The 27443-nt window shown below is 49.7% G+C and overlaps 1 protein-coding gene across 8 annotated transcripts in view; it reads left to right on the top strand.

Moving 5' to 3' along the window:
* Positions 1-27443, top strand: part of SYNGAP1 (synaptic Ras GTPase activating protein 1) — a 738530-nt gene that overhangs the window by 507653 nt on the left and 203434 nt on the right. For all 8 annotated transcript variants that reach the window (XR_011205102.1, XR_011205103.1, XM_069241850.1 and 5 more), the window contains exon 4: positions 19693-19784. Coding sequence is in view for 6 of the 8 variants with exons in the window: in XM_069241850.1 (XP_069097951.1) it covers positions 19693-19784 (92 nt within the window). In the remaining 2 variants the exon portion in view is untranslated. The remainder of the gene's footprint in view (positions 1-19692; positions 19785-27443) is intronic.

The following is a 27443-nucleotide window of genomic DNA, read 5'->3' as shown; positions in this document are numbered from 1 at the left end:
GGTCCAGTCCCGTCCCCCACAGGTGCACTGAGGCTTATTGTAGGTCTGGCTGTTCCCACCATCAGTGCACCGAAGTGCATTCTAAGTCCAATTGCACCCCTCAGCAGTGCACTGAGGCGCTTCATAGGTCCAGTCTCACCCACCACCAGTGCACTGAGGCACTCCGTAGGCCCAGTCCCACCCACCACCAGTGCACTGAGGCGGACCCTAGGTCCCACCCAGCCACCACCAGTGCACTGAGGCGCTCCATAGGCCCAGGCCCAGTCCCACCCACCACCAGTGCACTGAGGCGGACCCTAGGTCCCACCCAGCCACCACCAGTGCACTGAGGCGCTCCATAGGCCCAGTCCCACCCACCACCAGTGCAATGAGGCACTCCTTAGGTCCAGTCCTGTCCACCGCCAGTGCACTGAGGCACTCCAAAGGTCCAGTCCCGTCCACTGCCAGTGCGCTGAGGCGCTCCATAGGTCCAGTCCCACCCACCACCAGTACACTGAGGTGGTCCTTAGGTCTAGTCCCACCCACCACCAGTGCAATGAGGCGCTCCATAGGCCCAGTCCCACCCACCACCAGTGCACTGAGGCTCATTCTAGGTCTAGCTGTTCCCACCATCAGTGCACCAAGATGCATTCTATGGGGGTGATTCTAACATTGGCGGGCGGCGGAGGCCGCCCGCCAATGTTCCCCCGTCAAAATACCGCTCCGCGGTCACAAGACCGCTGAGGGTATTTTGAGATTTGCCCTGGGCTGGCGGGCGGCCGCCGAAAGGCCGCCCGCCAGCCCAGGGCAAATCTACCTTCCCACGAGGACGCCGGCTCCGAATGGAGCCGGCGTAGTGGGAAGGTGCGACGGGTGCAGTTGCACCCGTCGCGTATTTCAGTGTCTGCTTTGCAGACACTGAAATACTTTGTGGGGCCCTCTTACGGGGGCCCCTGCAGTGCCCATGCCATTGGCACTGCAGTGGCCCCCAGGGGCCCCGCGGCACCCCCTACCGCCATCCTGTTCCTGGCTGGCGGTAGGGGGTGTCAGAATCCCCATGGCGGCGGAGCGCGCTCCGCCGCCATGGAGGATTCTCAAGGGCAGTGGTAAACCGGCGGGAGACCGCCGGTTTACCCTTTCTGGCCGCGGCTGAACCGCCGCGGTCAGAATGCCCTTGGGAGCACCGCCACCCTGTTGGCGGTGCTCCCGTGGTCGGTGACCCTGGCGGTCACCGGCCGCCAGGGTCAGAATGACCCCCTATGTCCGGTTGCACCCATCAGCAGAGCACAGAGGCGCTCCATAGGTCCAGTCCCGTCCACCACCAGTGCAGTGAGGCGCTCCATAGATCCAGCCTCTTACCGTCCACCGCCAGTGCACTGAGGCGCTCCAGAGCCCCAGTCCCACCCACCACCAGTGCACTGAGGCGCTGCACAGGTCCAGTCCCGTCCACCACCAGTGCACTGAGGAGCTCCATAGGCCCAGTCCCACCCTCCACCAGTGCACTGAGGCGCTCCATAGGCCCAGTCCCACCCACCACCAGTGTACTTAGGCGCTCCATAGGCCCAGTCCCATCCACCACCAGTGCACTGAGGTGCTCCATAGGCCCAGTCCCATCCACCACCAGTGCACTGAGGCGCTCCATAGGTCCAGTCCCATCCACCGCCAGTGCACTGAGGCGTTCCATAGGTCCAGTCCCATCCACCACCAGTGCACTGAGGCGCTCCATAGGCCCAGTCCGTCCACCACCAGTGCACTGAGGCGCTCCATAGGCCCAGTCCGTCCAACACCAGTGCACTGAGGCGCTCCATAGGCCCAGTCCCATCCACCACCAGTGCACTGAGGCGCTCCATAGGCCCAGTCCGTCCACCACCAGTGCACTGAGGCGCTCCATAGGCCCAGTCCGTCCACCACCAGTGCACTGAGGCGCTCCATAGGCCCAGTCCCATCCACCACCAGTGCACTGAGGCGCTGCACAAGTCCAGTCCCATCCACCACCAGTGCACTGAGGCGCTCCACAGGTCCAGTCCCGTCCACCACCAGTGCATTGAGGCGCTGCACAAGTCCAGTCTCATCCACCACCAGTGCACTGAGGTGCTGCACAGGTCCAGTCCCGTCCACCACCAGTGCACTGAGGCTCATTCTAGGACTGGCTGTTCCCACCATCAGTGCACCCTGCTGTTCATAGATCCCCCACGAGCACTTCATCCCCACTCCTCTCAGCCTGGCTTTGTTGTGGTGTTGTGTTTCGTGAATGTTTTCTGTTCCCGAGCCTTTTCTCGTTCCTCTTTGGGGGGTGAGTTGGGGAGGGAGAGGGAAAGCTCACAATGTCTCCGACAGTCGCAGCCCCTTCTTGTGCAGCCAACACACGGTAAGAGTCGTTCCTGCTGTTTCTTTTAAGTTCATTTTTGTGGTTTGTAGGGTTGTCCCGTGATTGTTTTATTCTGGGTATTTTCAAACAATCCACCCACCGAAAGCAATTACTGCCGAAGGCCGGGCGTTCGTGCGGGCGCCTCTCGTGCTCCCGCTGCAGCCCGACACCCCGGCAGCCTCCGCCTGATTTCTCATTCTTCGGGGTACATTGTTTTCTCGTGCTTGGCATGGAGTGCTTCTTCTAAAAACAGATTACATAGTCCCCCACCGGCTCCAGTCACTGGCTCGGAAGCACATCTTACCAAGGACAGCAATAAAATTCATGTTTGTCCGCACTTCATCCTCCTCGGAAACATAATTCAATCCATGGAGCACTGGTTGACCAGCCTCTAGGCGCTTAAATAACAGTTCTTAATATTACCTGGCCTCGGAAGGAAGGAAAGCTAGAATCTCCCTCCAGAGGGTCAACCGCGTGCCTTGCATGTTACACATTACACAGCTCTCAATGCGCGTGTTCCAACCCGCTGAGGTATCTCTCCATGGCTGGGAGCAGTGCCTTGCATGTTACACATAACACAGCTCTCAATGAGCGTGTTCTAACCCGCTGAGGTATCTCTCCATGGCTGGGAGCATTGGCTTGCATGTTACACACAGATCTCAATGCGTGTGTTCTAACCCACTGTGGTATCTCTCCATGGCTGGGGGCAGTGCCTTGCATGTTACACATAACACAGATCTCAATGCACGTGTTCTAACCCGCTGAGGTATCTCTCCATGGCTGGGAGCAGTGGCTTGCATGTTACACATAACACAGATCTAAGTGCGCGTGTTCTAACCCGCTGAGGTATCTCTCCATGGCTGGGAGCAGTGGCTTGCATGATACACACAGATTTCAATGCGCATGTTCTAACCCCCTGAGGTATCTCTCCATGGCCTAACCCACTGAGGTATCTCTCCATGGCTAGGAGCAGTGCCTTGCATGTTACATACAGATCTCAAAGCGCATATTCTAACCCGCTGAGGTATCTGTCCTTGGTTAGGAGCAGTGCCTTGCATGTTACACACAGATCTCAATGCGCCTGTTCCAACCTGCTGAGGTATCTCTCCATGGTCTAACCCGCTGAGGTATCTCTCCATGGCTGGGAGCAGTGCCTTGCATGTTACACATAACACAGATCTCAATGCGCGTGTTATAACCCGCTGAGGTATCTCTCCATGGCTGGGAGCAGTGCCTAGCATGTTACACATAACATAGATCTCAATGCTCGTGTTCTAACCCGCTGAGGTATCTCTCCATGGCTGGGAGCTTTGGCTTGCATGTTACACACAGATCTCAATGGGCATGTTCTAACCCCCTGAGGTATCTCTCCATGGCTGGGAGCTTTGGCTTGCATGTTACACCCAGATCTCAATGCACGTGTTCCAACCCGCTGAGGTATCTCTCCATGGCTGGGAGCAGTGGTTTGCATGTTACACATAACACAAATCTCAGTGCGTGTGTTCTAACCCACTGAGGTATCTCTCCATGGCTGGGGGCAGTGGCTTGCATGTTACACACAGATCTCAATGCGCGTGTTCTAACCCGTTGAGGTATCTCTCCATGGCTGGGAGCAGTGCTTAGCATGTTACACATAACACAGATCTCAATGCGCGTGTTCTAACCAGCTGAGGTACCTCTCCATGGCTGGGAGCAGTGGCTTGCATGTTACACATAACACAGATCTAAGTGCGCGTGTTCTAACCCACTGAAGTATATCTCCATATTCTAACCCTCTGAGGTATCTCTCCATGGCTGGGAGCAGTGCCTTGCATGTTACACACAGCTCTCAATGCGTGTGTTCTAACCCGTTGAGGGATCTCTCCATGTCTGGGAGCAGTGGCTTGCATGTTTCAAACAGATCTCAATGCACGTGTTCTAACCCGTTGAGGTATCTCTCCATGGCTGGGAGCAGTGCCTTTCATGTTACACACAGAACTCAAAGCGCGTGTTCTAACCCGCTTAGGTATCTCTCCTTGGCTGGGGGCAGTGGCTTGCATGTTACACACAGATCTCAATGCGTGTGTTCCAACCTGCTGAGGTATCTCTCCATGGTCTAACCCACTGAGGGATCTCTCCATGGCTGAGAGCAGTGGCGTGCATGTTACACACAGATCCTAATGTGCGTGTTCTAACCCGCTGAGGTATCTCTCCATGGCTGGGAGCAGTGGCTTGCATGTTACACACAGATCTCAATGCATGTGTTCCAACCCACTGAGGTATCTCTCCATGGCTGGGAGAAGTGCCTTGCTTGTTACACATAACACAGATCTCAATGCGCGTGTTCCAACCCGCTGGGTATCTCTCCATGGCTGGGAGCTGTGCCTTGCATGTTACACATAACACAGGTGTCAATGTACGTGTTCTAACCCGCTGAGGTATCTCTCCACGGCTAGGAGCAGTGGCTTGCATGTTACACATAACACAGCTCTCAATGCGCGTGTTCTAACCCACTGATGTATCTCTCCACGGCTGGGAGCAGTGCCTTGCATGTTACACACAGATCTCAATGCACGTGTTCTAACCCGCTGAGGTATCTCTCCATGGCTGGGAGCAGTGGCTTGCATGTTACACACAGATCTCAATGCACGTGTTCCATCCCGCTGGGGTATCTCTCATTGGCTGGGGGAAGTGCCTTGCATGTTACACATAACACAGATCTCAATGCGCGTGTTCTAACCCGCTGAGGTATCTCTCCATGGCTGGGAGCAGTGCCTAGCATGTTACACATAACACAGATCTCAATGCTCGTGTTCTAACCCACTGAGGTATCTCTCCATGGTTGGGAGCATTGGCTTGCATGTTACACACAGATCTCAATGCGCGTGTTCTAACCCCTTGAGGTATCTCTCCATGGCTGGGAGCAGTGGCTTGCATGTTACACATAACACAAATCTCAGTGCACTTGTTCTAACCCACTGAGGTATCTCTCCATGGCTGGGGGAAGTGGCTTGCATGTTACACATAACACAGCTCTCAATGCGCATGTTCTAACCCACTCAGGTATCTCTCCATGGCTGGTAGCAGTTCCTTCCATATTACACATTACACACAGATGTCAATGCGCTTGTTCTAACCTGCTGAGGTATCTCTCCATGGCTGGTAGCAGTGCCTTGCATGTTACACATAACACAGCTCTCAATGCGCGTGTTCTAACCCGCTGAGGTATCTCTCCATGGCTGGGGGCAGTGGCTTGCATGTTACACATAACACAGCTCTCAATGCGCGTGTTCTAACCCGCTGAGGTATCTCTCCATGGCTGGGGGCAGTGCCTTGCATGTTACACACAGATATCAAAGCGCGTGTTCCAACCCGCTGAGGTAGCTCTCGATGGCTGGGGGCAGTGGCTTGCATGTTACAGATAACACAGCTCTCAATGTGCGTGTTCAAACCCGCTGAGGTATCTCTCCCTGGCTGGGGGCAGTGCCTTGCATGTTACACATTACACACACATCTCAATGCGCATGTTCTAACCCACTGAGGTATCTCTCCATGGCTGGGGGCATTGGCTTGCATGTTACACAAGGATCTCAATGCGCATGTTCCAACCCACTGAGGTATCTCTCCATTGCTGGGAGCAGTGGCTTGCATCTTACACACAGATCTCAATGCACATGTTCCAACCTGCTGAGGTCTCTCTGAATGGCTGGGAGCAATGCCTTGTATGATACACACAGATCTCAATGCACGTGTTCTAACCCACTGAGATATCTCTCCATGGTCTAACACACTGAGGTATCTCTCCATGGCTGGGAGCAATGCCTTGCATGTTACACACAGATCTCAATGCACGTGTTCCAACCCGCTGAGGTATCTCTCCATGGCTGGGGGCAGTGGCTTGCATGTTACACATAACACAGATCTAAGTGCGCCTGTTCTAACCCACTGAGGTATCTCTCCATGGTCTAACCCTCTGAGGTATCTCTCCATGGCTGTGAGCAGTGCCTTGCATGTTACACACAGATCTCAATGCGTGTGTTCTAACCCGTTGAGGTATCTCTCCATGTCTGGGAGCAGTGGCTTGCATGTTACAAACAGATATCAATGCACGTGTTCTAACCCGCTGAGGTATCTCTCCATGGCTGGGAGCAGTGCCTTGAATGTTACACACAGATCTCAAAGCGCGTGTTCTAACCCGCTTAGGTATCTCTCCTTGGCTGGGGGCAGTGGCTTGCATGTTACACACAGATCTCAATGCGTGTGTTCCAACCTGCTGAGGTATCTCTCCATGGTCTAACCCGCTGAGGTATCTCTCCATGGCTGGGAGCAGTGGCTTGCATGTTACACACAGATCTCAATGCACGTGTTCCAACCCGCTGAGGTATCTCTCCATGGCTGGGAGCAGTGCTTTGCATGTTACACATAACACAGATCTCAATGCGCGTGTTCCAACCCGCTGAGGTATCTCTCCATGGCTGGGAGCCATGCCTTGCATGTTACACACAGATCTTAATGCGTGCGTTCTAACCCACCAAGGTATCTTTCCATGGCTGGGAGCAGTGCCTAGCATGTTACACATAACACAGCTCTCAATGCGCGTGTTCTAACCCACTGAGGTATCTCTCCACGGCTGGGAGCAGTGCCTTGCATGTTACACACAGATCTCAATGCACGTGTTCTAACCCACTGAGGTATCTCTCCATGGCTGGGAGCAGTGGCTTGCATGTTACACACAGATCTCAATGCATGTGTTCCATCCCGCTGGGGTATCTCTCATTGGCTGGGGGCAGTGCCTTGCATGTTACACATAACACAGATCTCAATGCGCGTGTTCTAACCCGCTGAGGTATCTCTCCATGGCTGGGAGCAGTGCCTAGCATGTTACACATAACACAGATCTCAATGCTCGTGTTCTAACCCACTGAGGTATCTCTCCATGGCTGGGAGCATTGGCTTGCATGTTACACACAGATCTCAATGTGCGTGTTCTAACCCCTTGAGGTATCTCTCCATGGCTGGGAGCAGTGGCTTGCATGTTACACATAACACAAATCTCAGTGCACTTGTTCTAACCCACTGAGGTATCTCTCCATGGCTGGGGGAAGTGGCTTGCATGTTACACATAACACAGCTCTCAATGCGCATGTTCTAACCCACTCAGGTATCTCTCCATGGCTGGTAGCAGTTCCTTGCATATTACACATTACACACAGATGTCAATGCGCTTGTTCTAACCTGCTGAGGTATCTCTCCATGGCTGGTAGCAGTGCCTTGCATGTTACACATAACACAGCTCTCAATGCGCGTGTTCTAACCCGCTGAGGTATCTCTCCATGGCTGGGGGCAGTGGCTTGCATGTTACACATAACACAGCTCTCAATGCGCGTGTTCTAACCCGCTGAGGTATCTCTCCATGGCTGGGGGCAGTGCCTTGCATGTTACACACAAATATCAAAGCGCGTGTTCCAACCCGCTGAGGTAGCTCTCGATGGCTGTGAGCAGTGGCTTGCATGTTACACATAACACAGCTCTCAATGTGCGTGTTCAAACCCGCTGAGGTATCTCTCCCTGGCTGGGGGCAGTGCCTTGCATGTTACACATTACACACACATCTCAATGCGCATGTTCTAACCCACTGAGGTATCTCTCCATGGCTGGGGGCATTGGCTTGCATGTTACACAAGGATCTCAATGCGCATGTTCCAACCCACTGAGGTATCTCTCCATGGCTGGGAGCAGTGGCTTGCATGTTACACACAGATCTCAATGAGCATGTTCCAACCTGCTGAGGTCTCTCTGAATGGCTGGGAGCAATGCCTTGTATGATACACACAGATCTCAATGCACGTGTTCTAACCCACTGAGATATCTCTCCATGGTCTAACACACTGAGGTATCTCTCCATGGCTGGGAGCAATGCCTTGCATGTTACACACAGATCTCAATGCACGTGTTCCAACCCGCTGAGGTATCTCTCCATGGCTGGGGGCAGTGGCTTGCATGCTACACATAACACAGATCTAAGTGCGCCTGTTCTAACCCACTGAGGTATCTCTCCATGGTCTAACCCTCTGCGGTATCTCTCCATGGCTGTGAGCAGTGCCTTGCATGTTACACACAGATCTCAATGCGTGTGTTCTAACCCGTTGAGGTATCTCTCCATGTCTGGGAGCAGTGGCTTGCATGTTACAAACAGATATCAATGCACGTGTTCTAACCCGCTGAGGTATCTCTCCATGGCTGGGAGCAGTGCCTTGAATGTTACACACAGATCTCAAAGCGCATGTTCTAACCCGCTTAGGTATCTCTCCTTGGCTGGTGGCAGTGGCTTGCATGTTACACACAGATCTCAATGCGTGTGTTCCAACCTGCTGAGGTATATCTCCATGGTCTAACCCGCTGAGGTATCTCTCCATGGCTGGGAGCAGTGGCTTGCATGTTACACACAGATCTCAATGCACGTGTTCCAACCCGCTGAGGTATCTCTCCATGGCTGGGAGCAGTGCTTTGCATGTTACACATAACACAGATCTCAATGCGCGTGTTCCAACCCGCTGAGGTATCTCTCCATGGCTGGGAGCCATGCCTTGCATGTTACACACAGATCTTAATGCGTGTGTTCTAACCCACCGAGGTATCTTTCCATGGCTGGGAGCAGTGCCTAGCATGTTACACATAATACAGGTGTCAATGCACGTGTTCTAACCCGCTGAGGTATCTCTCCATGGCTAGGAGCAGTGGCTTGCATGTTACACATAACACAGCTCTCAATGTGTGTGTTCTAACCCACTGAGGTATCTCTCCACGGCTGGGAGCAGTGCCTTGCATGTTACACACAGATCTCAATGCACGTGTTCTAACCCGCTGAGGTATCTCTCCATGGCTGGGAGCAGTGGCGTGCATGTTACACACAGATCTCAATGCACTTGTTCCATCCCGCTGGGGTATCTCTCATTGGCTGGGGGCAGTGCCTTGCATGTTACACATAACACAGATCTCAATGCGCGTGTTCTAACCCGCTGAGGTATCTCTCCATGGCTGGGAGCAGTGCCTAGCATGTTACACATAACACAGATCTCAATGCTCGTGTTCTAACCCACTGAGGTATCTTTCCATGGCTGGGAGCAGTGGCTTTCATGTTACACAACGATCTCAATGCGCGTGTTCTAACCCACTGAGGTATCTCTCCATTGGCTGGGAGCAGTGGCTTGCATGTGACACATAACACAAATCTCAGTGCGCTTGTTCTAACCCACTGAGGTATCTCTCCATGGCTGGGAGCAGTGGTTTGCATATTACACACAGATCTCAATGCGCATGTTGTAACCTGTTGAGGTATCTCTCCATGGCTGGGAGCAGTGGCAGGCATGTTACACATAACACAGATCTCAATGCTCGTGTTCTAACCCACTGAGGTATCTCTCCATGGCTGGGAGCAGTTCCTTGCATATTACACATTATACACAGATGTCAATGCGCTTGTTCTAACCTGCTGAGGTATCTCTCCATGGCTGGTAGCAGTGCCTTGCATGTTACACAGCACACAGCTCTTAATGCGCGTGTTCTAACCCGCTGAGTTATCTCTCCATGGCTGGGGGCAATGGCTTTCATGTTACACATAACTCAGCTCTCAATGCACGTGTTCTAACCCACTGAGGTATCTCTCCATGCTTGGGAGCAGTGCCTAGCATGTTACACATAACACAGATCTCAATGCACGTGTTCTAACCTGCTGAGGTATCTCCCCATGGCTGAGAGCAGTGGTTTGCATGTTACACATAACACAGCTCACAATGCGCGTGTTCTAACCCGCTGAGGTATCTCTCCATGGCTGGGGGCAGTGCCATGCATGTTACACACAGATATCAAAGCGCATGTTCTAACCCGCTTAGGTATCTCTCCTTGGCTGGGGGCAGTGGCTTGCATGTTACACACAGATCTCAATGCGTGTGTTCCAACCTGCTGAGGTATCTCTCCATGGTCTAACCCGCTGAGGTATCTCTCCATGGCTGGGAGCAGTGGCTTGCATTTTACACACAGATCTCAATGCACGTGTTCCAACCCGCTGAGGTATCTCTCCATGGCTGGGAGCAGTGCTTTGCATGTTACACATAACACAGATCTCAATGCGCGTGTTCCAACCCGCTGAGGTATCTCTCCATGGCTGGGAGCCATGCCTTGCATGTTACACACAGATCTTAATGCGTGTGTTCTAACCCACCGAGGTATCTTTCCATGGCTGGGAGCAGTGCCTAGCATGTTACACATAACACAGGTGTCAATGCACGTGTTCTAACCCGCTGAGGTATCTCTCCATGGCTAGGAGCAGTGGCTTGCATGTTACACATAACACAGCTCTCAATGCGTGTGTTCTAACCCACTGAGGTATCTCTCCACGGCTGGGAGCAGTGCCTTGCATGTTACACACAGATCTCAATGCACGTGTTCTAACCCGCTGAGGTATCTCTCCATGGCTGGGAGCAGTGGCGTGCATGTTACACACAGATCTCAATGCACTTGTTCCATCCCGCTGGGGTATCTCTCATTGGCTGGGGGCAGTGCCTTGCATGTTACACATAACACAGATCTCAATGCGCGTGTTCTAACCCGCTGAGGTATCTCTCCATGGCTGGGAGCAGTGCCTAGCATGTTACACATAACACAGATCTCAATGCTCGTGTTCTAACCCACTGAGGTATCTTTCCATGGCTGGGAGCAGTGGCTTTCATGTTACACAAAGATCTCAATGCGCGTGTTCTAACCCACTGAGGTATCTCTCCATTGGCTGGGAACAGTGGCTTGCATGTTACACATAACACAAATCTCAGTGCGCTTGTTCTAACCCACTGAGGTATCTCTCCATGGCTGGGAGCAGTGGCTTGCATGTTACACACAGATCTCAATGCGCATGTTGTAACCTGTTGAGGTATGTCTCCATGGCTGGGAGCAGTGCCTGGCATGTTACACATAACACAGATCTCAATGCTCGTGTTCTAACCCACTGAGGTATCTCTCCATGGCTGGGAGCAGTTCCTTGCATATTACACATTATACACAGATGTCAATGCGCTTGTTCTAACCTGCTGAGGTATCTCTCCATGGCTGGAAGCAGTGCCTTGCATGTTACACATCACACAGCTCTCAATGCGCGTGTTCTAACCCGCTGAGTTATCTCTCCATGGCTGGGGGCAGTGGCTTTCATGTTACACATAACTCAGCTCTCAATGCGCATGTTCTAACCCACTGAGGTATCTCTCCATGCTTGGGAGCAGTGCCTAGCATGTTACACATAACACAGATCTCAATGCACGTGTTCTAACCTGCTGAGGTATCTCCCCATGGCTGAGAGCAGTGGTTTGCATTTTACACATAACACAGCTCACAATGCGCGTTTTCTAACCCGCTGAGGTATCTCTCCATGGCTGGGGGCAGTGCCATGCATGTTACACACAGATATCAAAGCGCGTGTTCTAACCCGCTGAGGTAGCTCTCGATGGCTGGGAGCAGTGGCTTGCATGTTACACATAACACAGCTCTCAATGTGCGTGTTCAAATCCGCTGAGGTATCTCTTCCTGGCTGGGGGCAGTGCCTTGCATGTTACACATTACACACAGATCTCAATGCGCGTGTTCTAACCCACTGAGGTATCTCTTCCTGGCTGGGGGCAGTGCCTTGCATGTTACACAAAGATCTCAATGCACGTGTTCCAACCTGCTGAGGTCGCTCTGAATGGCTGGGAGCAATGCCTTGTATGTTAAACACAGATCTCAATGCACGTGTTCTAACCCACTGAGGTATCTCTCCATGGTCTAACACACTGAGGTATCTCTCCATGGCTGGGAGCAATGCCTTGCATGTTACATACAGATCTCAATGCGCGTGTTCTAATCCGCTGAGGTATCTCTCCATGGCTGGGGGCAGTGGCTTGCATGTTACACATAACACAGATCTCAATGCGCGTGTTATAACCCACTGAGGTATCTCTCCATGGCTGGGAGCTATGCCTTGCATGTTACACACAGATCTCAATGCACGTTTTCTAACCCACTGAGGTATCTCTCCATGGCTGGGAGCAGTGCCTTGCATGTCACACACAGATCTCAATGCTCGTGTTCTAACCCGCTGAGGTATCTCTCCATGGCTGGGGGCAGTGGCTTGCATGTTACACATAACACAGATCTCAATGCTCGTGTTCTAACCCGCTGAGGTATCTCTCCATGGCTGGGGACAGTGGCCTGCTTGTTACACATAACACAGATCTAAGTGCGCGTGTTCTAACCCACTGAGATATCTCTCCATGGCTGGGAGTAGTGGCTTGCATGTTACACACAGATCTCAATGCGCGTGTTCTAACCCGCTGAGGTATCTCTCCATGGTCTAACCCACTGAGGGATCTCTCCATGGCTGAGAGCAGTGCCTTGCATGTTACACATAACACAGATCTCAATGCTCGTGTTCTAACCCTCTGAGGTATCTCTCCATGGCTGTGAGTATTGGCTTGCATGTTACATAAAGATTTCAATGCGCGTGTTCTAACCCCTTGAGGTATCTCTCCATGGCTGGGAGCAGTGGCTTGCATGTTACACACAGATCTCAATGCGCGTGTTCTAACCCGCTGAGGTATCTCTCCATGGCTGGGAGCAGTGCCTAGCATGTTACACATAACACAGATCTCAATGCTCGTGTTCTAACCCACTGAGGTATCTCTCCATGGCTGTGAGCATTGGCTTGCATGTTACACACAGATCTTAATGCGCGTGTTCTAACCCCTTGAGGTATCTTTCCACGGCTGGAAGCAGTGGCTTGCATGTTACACACAGACCTCAATGCGCGTGTTCTAACCCGCTGAGGTATCTCTCCATGGCTGGGAGCAGTGGCTTGCATGTTACACACAGATCTCAATGTGTGTGTTTTAACCCGCTGAGGTTTCTCTCCATGGCTGGGAGTAGTGGCTTGCATGTTACACACAGATCTCAATGCGCGTGTTCTAACCCGCTGAGGTATCTCCCCATGGCTGGGGGCAGTGCCTTGCATGTTACACACAGATCTCAATGGGTGTGTTCTAACCCGCTGAGGTATCTCTCCATGGCTGGGGCAGTGCCTTGCATGTTACACACAGATCTCAATGGGCGTGTTCTAACCCGCTGAGGTATCTCTCCATGGCTGGGAGCAGTGGTTGCATGTTACACACAGATCTCAATGCGCGTGTTCTAACCCGCTGAGGTATCTCTCCATGGCTGGGAGCAGTGGTTTGCATGTTACACATAACACAGCTCTCAATGCGTGTGTTCGAACCCGCTGAGGTATCTCTCCATGGCTGGGGGCAGTGCCTTGCATGTTACACACAGATCTCAATGGGTGTGTTCTAACCCGCTGAGGTATCTCTCCATGGCTGGGGCAGTGCCTTGCATGTTACACACAGATCTCAATGGGCGTGTTCTAACCCGCTGAGGTATCTCTCCATGGCTGGGAGCAGTGGTTGCATGTTACACACAGATCTCAATGCGCGTGTTCTAACCCGCTGAGGTATCTCTCCATGGCTGGGAGCAGTGGTTGCATGTTACACACAGATCTCAATGCGCGTGTTCTAACCCGCTGAGGTATCTCTCCATGGCTGGGAGCAGTGGTTGCATGTTACACACAGATCTCAATGCATGTGTTCCAACCCACTGAGGTATCTCTCCATGGCTGGGAGCGGTGCCTAGCATGTTACACACAGATCTTAATGCTCGTGTTATAACCCACTGAGGTATCTCTCCATGGCTGGGAGCTATGCCTTGCATGTTACACACAGATCTCAATGCACGTTTTCTAACCCACTGAGGTATCTCTCCATGGCTGGGAGCAGTGTCTTGCATGTCACACACAGATCTCAATGCTCGTGTTCTAACCCGCTGAGGTATCTCTCCATGGCTGGGGGCAGTGGCTTGCATGTTACACATAACACAGATCTCAATGCTCGTGTTCTAACCCGCTGAGGTATCTCTCCATGGCTGGGGGCAGTGGCCTGCTTGTTACACATAACACAGATCTAAGTGCGCGTGTTCTAACCCACTGAGATATCTCTCCATGGCTGGGAGCAGTGGCTTGCATGTTACACACAGATCTCAATGCGCATGTTCTAACCCGCTGAGGTATCTCTCCATGGTCTAACCCACTGAGGGATCTCTCCATGGCTGAGAGCAGTGCCTTGCATGTTACACATAACACAGATCTCAATGCTCGTGTTCTAACCCTCTGAGGTATCTCTCCATGGCTGTGAGTATTGGCTTGCATGTTACATAAAGATTTCAATGCGCGTGTTCTAACCCCTTGAGGTATCTCTCCATGGCTGGGAGCAGAGGCTTGCATGTTACACACAGATCTCAATGCGCGTGTTCTAACCCGCTGAGGTATCTCTCCATGGCTGGGAGCAGTGCCTAGCATGTTACACATAACACAGATCTCAATGCTCGTCTTCTAACCCACTGAGGTATCTCTCCATGGCTGTGATCATTGGCTTGCATGTTACACACAGATCTTAATGCGCGTGTTCTAACCCCTTGAGGTATCTCTCCACGGCTGGGAGCAGTGTCTTGCATGTTACACATAACACAGATCACAATGCGCGTGTTCTAACCCGCTGAGGTATCTCTCCATGGCTGGGAGCAGTGGTTTCCATGTTACACATAACACAGATCACAATGTGCGTGTTCTAACCCGCTGAGGTATCTCTCCATGGCTGGGAGCAGTGGCTTCCATGTTACACATAACACAGATCGCAATGCGCGTGTTCTAACCCGCTGAGGTATCTCTCCATGGCTGGGAGCAGTGGCTTGCATGTTACACACAGATCTCAATGCGCGTGTTCTAACCCGCTGAGGTATCTCTCCATGGCTGGGAGCAGTGGCTTGCATGTTACACACAGATCTCAATGTGTGTGTTTTAACCCGCTGAGGTATCTCTCTATGGCTGGGAGCAGTGCCTAGCATGTTACACATAACACAGATCTCAATGCTTGTGTTCTAACCCGCTGAGGTATCTCTCCATGGCTGGGAGCAGTGGCTTGCATGTTACACATAACACAGATCTCAATGCTTGTGTTCTAACCCGCTGAGGTATCTCCCCATGGCTGAGAGCAGTGGTTTGCATGTTACACATAACACAGCTCTCAATGCGCGTGTTGTAACCCGCTGAGGTATCTCTCCATTGGCTGGGGGCAGTGCCACACAGATCTCAATGCGCGTGATCTAACCCCTTGAGGTATCTCTCCATGGCTGGGAGGAGGGGCTTGCATGTTACACACAGATCTCAATGCGCGTGTTCTAACCCGCTGAGGTATCTCTCCATGGCTGGGAGCAGTGCCTAGCATGTTACACATAACACAGATCTCAATGCTCGTGTTCTAACCCACTCAGGTATCTCTCCATGGCTGTGAGCATTGGCTTGCATGTTACACACAGATCTCAATGCGCGTGTTATAACCCGCTGAGGTATCTCTCCATGGCTGGGAGCAGTGCTTAGCATGTTACATACAGATCTCAATGGGCGTGTTCTAACCCGCTGAGGTATCTCTCCATGGCTGGGAGCAGTGGCTTGCATGTTACACATAACACAGCTCTCAATGCGCGTGTTGTAACCCGCTGAGGTATCTCTCCATTGGCTGGGGGCAGTGGCTTGCATGTTACACACAGATCTCAATGGGCGTGTTCTAACCCGCTGAGGTATCTCTCCATGGCTGGGGGCAGTTGCTTGCATGTTGCACACAGATCTCAATGGGCCCAGCCTCATTTCCCAGGACTCTGGATGCTTTCCGGGGAAAATCTGGGCTAGAAGCGAGTTTAATAAACTGGTCATGGCGAATAGAAAAGCAGTGAATTTGCTAAATCATCTGTGCGCAGCTCTGTCATGAGTAGGACATGCCAAGGGACTCAGCCCTATGTACTGCTGGTGCACAATGTGTGGGAAAGGTCTCTTGTGACAAGATTTCCACTGGGCTCCATGAGGTGTAATCTCTGTTTCCACTGGGCCAATTTGATCTGAAAAGTCTCCTTGTGTGTCCCTGTGAAGATGTCTCTTTTCAGACCTTGTTGCATTTTATGATCCCTTTATTGCCCATTTTGAAAGAACAGTGTTTTTTAAATGCAGACCTGCCTTTTACTTTTTGCTGTTATGGTAGCAGATGCCGTTTGTGTTGCTGTGCGATTGTTTTTTTTAAGTGCAATATGCTGGCGTAACTCTGATTTTTAAAATTATTTGTCATTGTGTGTATTTGTGTATTTGCTTTTATATTTTATCTAGTTTTATGCTTATCTGTAATAATAACCAAATAAATTGAATTGAATTGTGTTCTGGGCTACGTGTGTGTGTCCTGGGGTGCCTGCCTCAGCAGGGGGTACACGGCTGCATAAACTGTGCATACATCAGCTACAGGCTGGCAGCCGTGAGGGCGCAGAGTCTGCAGGGCACTGGAGCACATGCTGTTAATGTGTGACCTTGGTCAGATGCGCAGTTACAGCTGCCACTGAACGGGGGTGTCCGTGTGGGGGAGGGGTGGCAGGGGGATTGGAATAAAAAAAAAGAATAAAGAAAAAAACACTTACGCCTACTACGGAGACAGGTTTGTCTTCCTCTGTTCTCTTTGTCCAGAAGCACAAGGCTTGCAGACTCCCCTCCAATCACGGCGCTACTGTAATCAGCATGACAGCAGCGCTGTGATTGGTGTGAGCGCCCTGCTTCGGCGCTCAAACAGGGAGTTGCACCCTGTGCACTTTCTCCTCCCGGCTGTTCAATACAGCCGGGTGGAGAAATGCAAAGTGCGCATGCCTGTTTGGCCGGCTGAAGGCACGTGCATACTTATGTTCACCAAATACTCCTCCCTCCAACACGCCTCGCCCTAACCTAGCTCACCGAAAAATAGAATGATAATAACGCTTTGTTACTACCATTGAATTTTTCCTCGCCTCCTGCTAAAAGCAGGGGGGTGACGCTCCTCCGTCCTCGTGGAGAAGCCGCCCCTGCAGATGCGTACACAGAAGAGTATTATTTGTGTATTGCACTGGATGTTCCAATTACATGTCACCCTTTTGGGCCGGGTGCGCGCCTGTGCATTGCGTGTAACCTGAATATTGTTAAATGTTTCACATGACAAAGGAGTGACATATGTGCAACTGTTTGAACATTGATCGCTGCTTGTCACAGGGGTAATACATTCACTCAGTTTGGGCCAGTGACATACATTCCATCACTATTAGCAGTACTGGCTTGCCTGGCCTCTGACCCCTTTCCAGGAGGTTGCTGGCCAATTCATGTGCTGGGTCTGGTTCCTGCAATTTACTCTCAGGTTTGGTGTCTCAGCCTCATGGGTGTCAGGACATTGGCAGCTTTACACCTGGTGTTTGTGCAGTGGAAAGCTGGAAGTCTTGGTGCCTGTTCCTCGTCTAACAGCTAACTGGGAAGTGTAGTTTCCTGTTCATGCTTCAGCAGGCGTCTGGTAAATTTAGTGTCTTGCTGTTATTCTAGCTGTTTACTGAAATGTCTTGGTGTGTTTTAGCTGGTTCCTCGCAGGTTTGGTGTCTGGTCCGTGTTTCAGCAGGCTTCTCTCAGATTAAGGCGGTCATTCTGACTTTGGCGGGCGGCGGCGGCCGCCCGCCAAAGTCCCGGCGTCAGAATACCGCTGCGCGGTCAAAAGACCGCCGCGGTAATTCTGAGTTTCCCACTGGGCTGGCGGGCGACCGCCAGAAGGCTGCCCGCCAGCCCAGCGGGAAACCCCCTTCAATGAGGATGCCGGCTCCGAATGGAGCCGGCGGAGTGGAAGGGGTGCGACGGGTGCAGTTGCACCCGTCGCGATTTTCAGTGTCTGCTTGGCAGACACTGAAAATCTTGGTGGGGCCCTGTTAGGGGGCCCCACGACACCCGTTACTGCCAGCCAGGTTCTGGCGGTCAAAACCGCCAGAACCAGGCTGGCGGTAAGGGGGTCGGAATCCCCATGGCGGCGCTGCCTGCAGCGCTGCCATGGAGGATTCCCCAGGGCAGCGGGAAACCAGCGGGAAACCGGCGGGACACCGCCGGTTTCCCGTTTCTGACCACAGCTGTACCGCCGCAGTCAGAATGCCCATGGATGCACTGCCAGCCTGTTGGCAGTGCATCCGCGGTCCCCGGCCCTGGCGGTAGTCAACCGCCAGGGTCGGAATGACCCCCTAAGTGTCTTGCTGCTATCCCAGCTGGGCACTGAAAAGACTTTGGCCCTAATTATGAGTCTGGCACTCCTACGACCACCAGACTCGCTGTGGTGGTACGATCGCCGCCAATGCGGCAGTCCGGCCTCCACATTACAATTGTAGCAAAAGCACCATGGTCCAAACGCCGGCACTGCCACTTTTTCGCCAGCTGACAGCCTGGAGGTGCAGGCGGTCTTAATCTGCCAGGGCAGCACTGCAAGCAGCACTGCCCTGGGGATTACGACTCCCATGTCCCCCAGCTTTTGCATGGCGGTTACAGGCAGTGAAATGCGCAAAAAGTGCTGTCGCACCCGATGCACTGCAAAATTGCCGCGTCAATGTTGTGGGTAGTTTCCCGCTGGGCTGGCTGACAGAAAAACTGTTTCCGCCCGCTGTCCCAGCAGGAAACTCATAATAGGGCCAGCGGGCGGAAAACCAAACTGGTGGTCTTCTGACCCAAAGAGTTTGGCAGACGGCTTCCACCGCCCGCCAAACTCATAATGAGGCCCTTGGTGCTTCCTGGTGGTTCCTGGCAGGTTTGGTGACAGGACTGGGTGGGCCCGATTCACAAAGGTAAACTTCGAGTTTTGGTGTAAGTTTAGACCAAAAGTCTAAGTTTGCGACTTTTGGGCATTCACAAAGGTAAGTTATGGGCAGTATCTTTATGTCAGCAGGAGGTTTGGTGTCTGATCCTCGTGTCAGCAGTCTTCTCTTAGATTCAGTGTCTTGCTGTTATGCCAGCTCGTTATTGAAAGGACCTGGGGCCTGATTTACAACTCGGTGGACAGGTTACTCTGTCACAGCGGTGATGGATAGCCCATTCACCGAAATCTAAATCCCATTATATCCTGTGGTATTTATACTTCATCAGCAGACAGGATATCCGTCTCTGTTGTGACAGAGTAACCCGACCACTGAGTTCTAAACCAGGCCCTTGATGTCTTCTAGCTGGTTCCTAGCAGGTTTGGTGCCTGGTCCTTTTGTCAGCGGGCTTCTCCCAGGTTTAGCGTCCTGCTCTTATTCCAGCTGGTGACTGAAAGGTCTTCATGGCTCCTAGCAGGTTTGGAGTCTGGTCCTTTTCTCTTCAGGGTGCTCGCAGCCAATTTAAACACTGTAAATGAACTGTACATGGTCAGTCTTCTGATGCTCTTGTCTCACTTTTCCAGATTACCACATTGCTCGCTCCCGAAGGAAGAGTGTTCCGGGAGGGAAGCAGTACAGCATGGAGCCCCCACCCGCGGCCCCCTTCCGGCCCTCGGTAAGAGACCCCTGCCTGCACTCTCACCAGCTGTCGCAAAGACCCCCCTCTCCATCTCTTCTGGCGTGGTCTCGCCCTGCCTTCTCGAACTTTTCTTTTCATTCTTACACTCATTATATACCTGCCTTATTGTGATTTGTTAGGTATACATTGCATTTTCCATACAGAACTTCAGATGTATTTACTTTGTAGATATTGGACTATTGTTCATAGATTTACTTCTACGGCAAATATGAAGATAGTAGAACATTGGTCCAATGTTTCGTAGATTGTCTCTTCAGGGCCCATTTCATGGATGCTCTATAGAACTGCTTTCATTAAATTGTTCTCAAAACAGGCAATATCTAATCTTACCAGATTGGATATGCACATAGAACAGTACCCTTACACACTGAGAAATTGTATCTATGATGTGGGTGTGTAGAGAAACAACACTTGGTTCTATGTTTACACATTAACTTGCTCCCCAGTCAAGGAATCAGTAAGGATTTTACTTCCATTGAGCATCCTCAGTAGTAATCCATGAACCCAGTCATGAGCCCTAAACACCCCTGTTAGTTTCACTATCCGTTTACTGTGGCATAACCATGTTCAACAAAATCACTACAAAATCGTCGCCATTCACTATCTGTAAAACATGTCATGCATAATAGTCCACCCAGCATCAACAAATGTGCATTCTTCAATTATAGATTACATTCATGCATTATCTGCACAGCTTGGAATATACATCACTTAAAAATGTGTCTAGGAATCCCAGTGTACTCAGACAAAATGCATATTTAATGAGCATGGGAACATTTAAATAAGTAAGGATCTGCACTTTCTCTTCAAGCACATCACTCAGTGAAGCATCAGCAAAGCCATCATCATTCGGAATTATTCTAGATTGGACGTGCACACCACTAAATGTCTCAAGCTGTATATGTTCATATTATGTTCATAAGTGTGCACTTGAAGGATTAATATTCATTCAGTATCCAAACACTTTGACATGCCTTGACAACAGTGTCAGACCAACCTACAGGGTTGGGCTGACAGGTCAGTGTATGGGCTTGTTTTTATGGTTTAGCTGGGCAGCCCAGGTGTCAGCAGACAATTACGTGGGAATCACCAGAAGTGGTGCTTTAGTACACGTTTTGATGGGGCAGAAGTTGTGTGCTTTCCTAAAAAAAGTGCTTACCCCCCACACTGCTGCCAGGATTTTTTTGATGTATCTAGCCGCCTGAGCTTGAACCTTCAGAGGCACAACATGACATTGTAATGCTATCCAAGTGTCTCAGACAACCAGATAATTTATTATGTTTTTCTCTGGCAGCAGCTCAGATGGAAGAAGGGCAGTCATTAAACTACATGGATTTTTAGGTCTGGCTTGACTGTTAGTTAACCTTTTAACCTTCACCAATATTATTCTACAGTACTTTGCTTCCGCGCAAATACAGATCAATTCCCATGCTATTTACTTACAATGTTTCACAAGACTCCTTTAAAGCCAAACCTATTGGCATTACCAATGCTTGCTTTGGCTGTTTGTGGGCCTTTTTTAAGGTCTGATAGGACAGTTTTATTCTGTTGATTTCCCTGATATTACTGCAAGCATTGCTTGCAACAAGCACAAATCCATACAGTGTTCCATACCATGCAAAACACCCGTACAATGTGTCCGTGCAAGTTCACGAGTGCCCCAATTTGGAAATGGGGGCCACTTTCCTAGCTACCTGATTTACTCATGAGGGCCGCTTTTATTTTGGTGCCCGGTTCTATTGTCTGTCCAAGTCCAGCCTTGCATGACATGATAATAGTGAATGAAATATTAAAGAAAGGATAATTTCCTTTCCATACAACTTGACACACAACATGCAGTTTTCTACAAGATGTTCATGTACTCATGCATATGATGCACAACCATGGTCTGTTCACTTATACAGCACATAGAAACCCACACACTCGCCTCAACATTTCGCACTAGTAGTACAGTAAACATTCATTATGTGTGTAAACACACACACACATATATATATATATATATATATATATATATATATATATATATATATGCACATACACACGATCAGGCACACACATACACTCATATATATACATATATATATATATATATATATATATATATATATACACACACCCACCCAGACATACAGGCACACATGCATATATATATATATATATATATATATATATATATATATATATATATATAGCTATACACACGCACATATATATGTATATATATATCTACACATATAGGCACAGGCACACACATACACACACACACAGTGTCACATGCACATAGTAGATGCCACTACTGGCCCTGTCGTTATCCAATAGGCTAATATACTTTAAATTAGACTGCAAGGCACATGCATGTTCCTTCTGTCTTTAAACAATACAACTATCATGAAAATAAATGTAAAACACGTTTCCAATGAGAATTAATCTGACACATGCTGCTGCCAAAAGAATTAAAGGCAAAGGTCGTCTAAAATTGTAGACATGCCTGCGCTGAGATGCTGTTAGAGTGTGCAGGTGCCTAACTGGTGGATTAAAGTGGCCCCTGTCGCCTCTTTGGTGAATGAAAGGTGTGAAATAATACACAGACTGACATCCTCCAATGCCTAGGTAACTGCAAAGTATTTTACATTTGATTATAGCCCAACTGCTCTCCCAGAAATGAGCGGTTCACATGTGCTTTTCATTTAGCTGGGACAGAACATGCCCACCTGCCTATTGGAGCAATCCAATACTGAAAGGGAATTCTGGGAAGAAGAGCAGGTTGGTCTGCGCGCGCAGGAGTGATGTGGTTATATACACAGACCTGCTCAGTGGTGGCTGGTGACTGAAAGCAGTGGGTGGGGCACAAATACAAGACGGAATTGCACCTTGTGAGAGAGCCTCACTACCCACGTATTTCCATTCACCTACTCACCCACTGCCTTTGGTCACCTACCCATTTACTCATCCACATTGTCATCCACTGCCATTCACACAACTCTTAAACACAGACACCCACATTTTCTCAGCCACTCTGTCAAGCCTGCAAACACATTCAAACAAACACACATTGCCTCACCCATCCAGTATCCAGCAGTTTCAGTGACATATCACGTCATTAGTCTGCAGAAGAAATAAAACAATAACTAGCCATGATAAATTACTGGAACCATTACTGCCTTTGAGAGAAGAAATCACCTACAGAGGCAGTGAAGGGAGAGGAGAGCTGAGAGAACAGATTCTTTTCTTATTGTCTGTAAAAAAGATAGAGCTCCAACTTACTTGTGTGCAGGGTTGTCTTTGGCATATTTATGACTTGAGGTCTTCAGGTCACACTCCTGTCTCCCAGAGAGCCCTGGATGGAGTTATTTATTGCATTTATTCCATTTCTCTGCCACAGACTGGGGATTTTCTTTGGGCAATGCCACATTCTTTTAATATAATGTGACCTCTGGTACGTAGACCCTTCTGATCACACCCCACCATTTGAGTAAATAGGAAAGGGTGGAGAATAATTTCGGAGGGACATGGAGTTTTCAGAAACCCGGGCTGAAAAAAAACGCTCCAGGCTGTTACAATCAGGGCTTCTGGTGGAGGAGGAGATAAGCCTGGGACGTCACTGTGATCTGAGAAAACGTAAGGGCTTTGAGCCCTGTCAGCCCTACTGTGCAGCTTTCAGCCGCATACTGACGCAGACGGAGTGGGGCTTTTCAAGGTGCACAACTTTCACTCTGAAAATGTTGTGCAGAAAATGTTTTACTTTCATCATGTAATTAAATGTATGCTTCTCTAGAGAGGCCAGAAAAGGCTAGTGGCGCAGCCCCTTAGCCCTTGAACACCAGCTGCCACTGGACCTGCTGCTGCCAGTTTGAGAAAAACAAAATCCGATCTGGTAGAGATGAGGTGACTCCACTCCGACCAACACAACATTCTTCCAAAACTTTACACAAAAACAAATTACATAGGTGTCAGCAAATGGGGTTTATTACATGGTGTAGTTGTCTGACCTCAATACGCTACCAACCTCTTTAGGACCAGTCAAGTTTTGTTTCTTAACCACTTAGTTCAACCCTGGGTAACTGTGACCCTGAGCAGTCAGGTGCACACAAAGGAACAACTGAAAAGGATTTGAGCAATTGAAGAAAAAATACACCAGACACTCAAAAAATACAAAACCAATTTATAAACAGAGATTAGATTTTTATGTAAATTTAGACACCAAAAGGAAAACTGAAGAGTTCATGACGCACAAAATTAACAATGTATAGTAAATCAACAGTTTTAACTTGAACACGAACAAGCATTGTCAAATTTAACAAATTTGATGTTCAGAAAGTTTTTCAGGAAACACTTTGTGGAGTATCAGTGTAGTTGCTTAGAGTTACCTTAGGTGACCATCTCTGACAGTGAGCGAGTCAGGGTGACCAGTAAGACCCACAGAAACAGTCGCCTCTCCTAGAGAAGCAGTCTTCAGTTCAGTTGCAGCATCAGTGGCTCCTTGCTCTTGACGTCTTTGGAATGGTTGTGGTGCAAGAGATACGGGATGCTGAATATCTTGAAGGATACTAAAGACACTGTGTGATTGAAAGGGGCCTTCCTGGTGCTACTCTTTGGTTCACAAGTTTGGTGAGGCGATCCTGGCCACAGGGGTCTACATCCCTTGAAGTTCCAATGTGCCATCAGTTGACCGGTACAATTGTTTTAACAGTTTTCCTTTTTTCAGCAGTAACTTGCCTTCTGGTCAACCTAGCTGCACTCTGACAACTCTCACGCTACAACATACTTAGGGGCAACTTTTGACCATTGATTCTGGATCCCTTGAACTGTACCGTGGCGAGAAGCAGCAGTTCGGGAACCTGAGCTACCAATTCATGCCATCAGGCTTCATTATCTGTTGTGGCCCTGTGCTGCAAACAGGGGTTCAGCCAGCTGACACTTGGAGTCTCTTACTGCGCTGGGCTAAGGAGTCTACTTCTCCATCAGCAGGACACAGCAGGCACAGTCTATTCTCCTTTGCTAGCCACCCGGTACAGCAAGTGCAGTCCACGTCAGTGGAGCTTGTGACTTGGGCAACTCTTGCAGGTTTTCTTGTGAGGTTGTGTATGAACTTTCCACAATAAGTGACCATACGTAGGTAGCTCCTATTTTCAGACACATTTGTTGTGGCACAGGCTCGATGATGTTGTGGACTTTTTTTGGGGTCAGAAGAAAATCCTTCTTTGAAGAATCTGTACCTAAATATTTCAGTGCTGTTCTTTAAAAGCTCACACTTCTCCTTGTGGCGAGTGAGTCCACTATCTCCGATCTTTGAAAGTAGTGGCTTTAAATTTTCATTGTGTTGCCCAGTGGAGCTTGCATATACTAGTATATCCTTGCCCACATAGAGCACCCCTTAGAGGCCTGATAACTTTTCTTGAATACAGTTCTGGAAAATTTCAATTGCACTTGAAATGCCGAAGTTCAGTCTCTTGTAGCCTTGGGCTTTTTGACCATTACAATAAGCGATACCCAAGGGGTGGAGCCTTCTACTTTGTTGATGATGTCAGCAGCTTCAGGCTTCTTTTACTCATGTTCTACATGCGTGTGTACATGAAACAGAATGTGTCTGTCATTCAGTGCAGCTGGCTCGATAGTAGGCTCAATGTGGAATTTCACTGACTTTCCTTCCAGTCAACCAGTACCTTGAACGGTTCCTTTGAACTCTTCCAGCATCATTTCATTGTTGTTGCACTCCAAATTCAGATGGGATACGTTTGAGTGATTCTGCAACACTGCAGCTCATGAGCATGGTCCCTCTTGACCTGATCACAAAGAAACGGGGCGCACTGAGCTATGAGTGGTGCACTACTCTGGTGGTAAACAGTCCTGCCAGATCTGGAAATTTTGCACTGCCAGAGGCGTGATTCTTTGTTGGTGTCTTCCTCAGCACTGGGGATGGGTGCGATTGGGATAGTCTTTGAGAGCCATAACGACAGTCTTTGTGAGCCTTAACAATAGTCTTTGTGAGCCTTAACAATAGTCTTTGTGACCCTTAACACAGACAGTGGCTCCAGTGTCTATAAGGCCGGTTACCGAGTGGCCATGAATTACCAGTTTGCACACTGGATGCACCTTCTTCTTGGTGGGTATAGGGTCAAGAATAGTAGATACTGCATGCTATCCTGCGCAGCGCCCTTTTTCACTGATGTGTCTAATGGAAAAAATAATAGAAATATCTATAAAAAAAGAATAGTAGATATCAAGTGAACTTGTTCAGGACTGGAAACTGCTGATTCAGCTGAGTCTTCCGGGAGACGGGCGCCTCCTTTCGAGGTGTTGCACTTTGAGCTTCGATTTCTCTTGTGGCTTCTCGTGGATTGCTGGTGAGCACTTGGCAGATCGGCTTACTGTCACAAAGTGATTTGTTTTGTCACAAGCTGAATACATCTTACCCTTGGTAGTCCATTATGGTCCATTGTACTGCAGGCTGCTGAAGGATCAACATAGCTTATCATTCTTGTTACCAGGAGGCTTCGATAGATGGCATGAGCTACCTCCTTGGTCTCAGTGGGCTCAGTTTTACTCACTTTGGTAGCAAGAATTGCTTCAATGTGCATAGCTTTCACTTTAGCCAGTCTGAGTGCCCTCCCAAGGGCACTCATTATGGCCAGCAGCCTTTGTTCTGTCATCAGTATCTCTTTCCTGAGTTCTGAGGAGTGACAGCCTTGTATTAGTTGAGCGTGGAATTCTTCGTCAATGTTGGTGAACTTACACATGCTCACCAGCTCACACCAGCCTCAATGGACTCACTTGGAACTTTGGTCCTTTCTTTGTTAACCTTAAAATAAAACTTTGGTAGACATGGTTCGTTTGGGTGCTGAATTATTGACTTAGCACGGTTACTACTACTGTGTAATCATCGTCATCTGCAATGTCGGCAAGGGTAAAACATATTTTGTGTCCCTCCTCACCCCCTAAGTACAATAGAACAGCCCTTTGTGTTGCTGGTTCAGTCTCTTTTGTTGCAACAAGATGAGTTTCAAACCTGGAGGTCCACGTCCTCCATCTAGCCACCACTGATAATGGGGCTGATAACAAGCTGAAGGGCTAGATGGCGTGTGCAGCATTGTCCAACATGGTGAGGGTGGTGATAACACTCTCTGGTAGTTAGGCCTGTTAGAGTGGCTTGAAACACACTTGTGCTCAGTGGTGGGGTAGTGGCGAGCGCTTGTTCATTTTCCTTTGCATTATTATTAACAGACGAGTGGTCATGCCTCCTTTTGTACTTATTTATTTCTGATCACTTATTTGTAGGCACACCCTTCCCCATTCCGGAATAGGGATGTTGAGAGACAGAATACTGCATCTTAACAGCTAAGAGTGGTATCTTGTGAGACAGGTAGCGGAAGATGTTATTTATCATGCTGCGGTTGCACTCAGCAGTGGGCATCCCATAACATGGAGTGATGGTCTTGTACACCGCCTTGGCTGGGCGAATTCACCTGCTGTTGGGATCAACCCAAAATCAGACTGGGTCGAGGGGTGCCAGAGGTCATTCCCACTGGGACCAACACAACATTAGTGTCTTCCAGGATCCCTGCTTGATGAGATGCCCACATCAATGATGGAAATTGCTAGCATCATTTTGTTGGATAACATGCTCAGCACTGG

Source organism: Pleurodeles waltl, chromosome 6, assembly GCF_031143425.1.
Source record: "Pleurodeles waltl isolate 20211129_DDA chromosome 6, aPleWal1.hap1.20221129, whole genome shotgun sequence".
Lineage (NCBI taxonomy): Eukaryota > Metazoa > Chordata > Amphibia > Caudata > Salamandridae > Pleurodeles > Pleurodeles waltl.
Note: the sequence above shows the minus strand (reverse complement) of the source record. Positions and strands in the feature narration are given on the sequence as shown.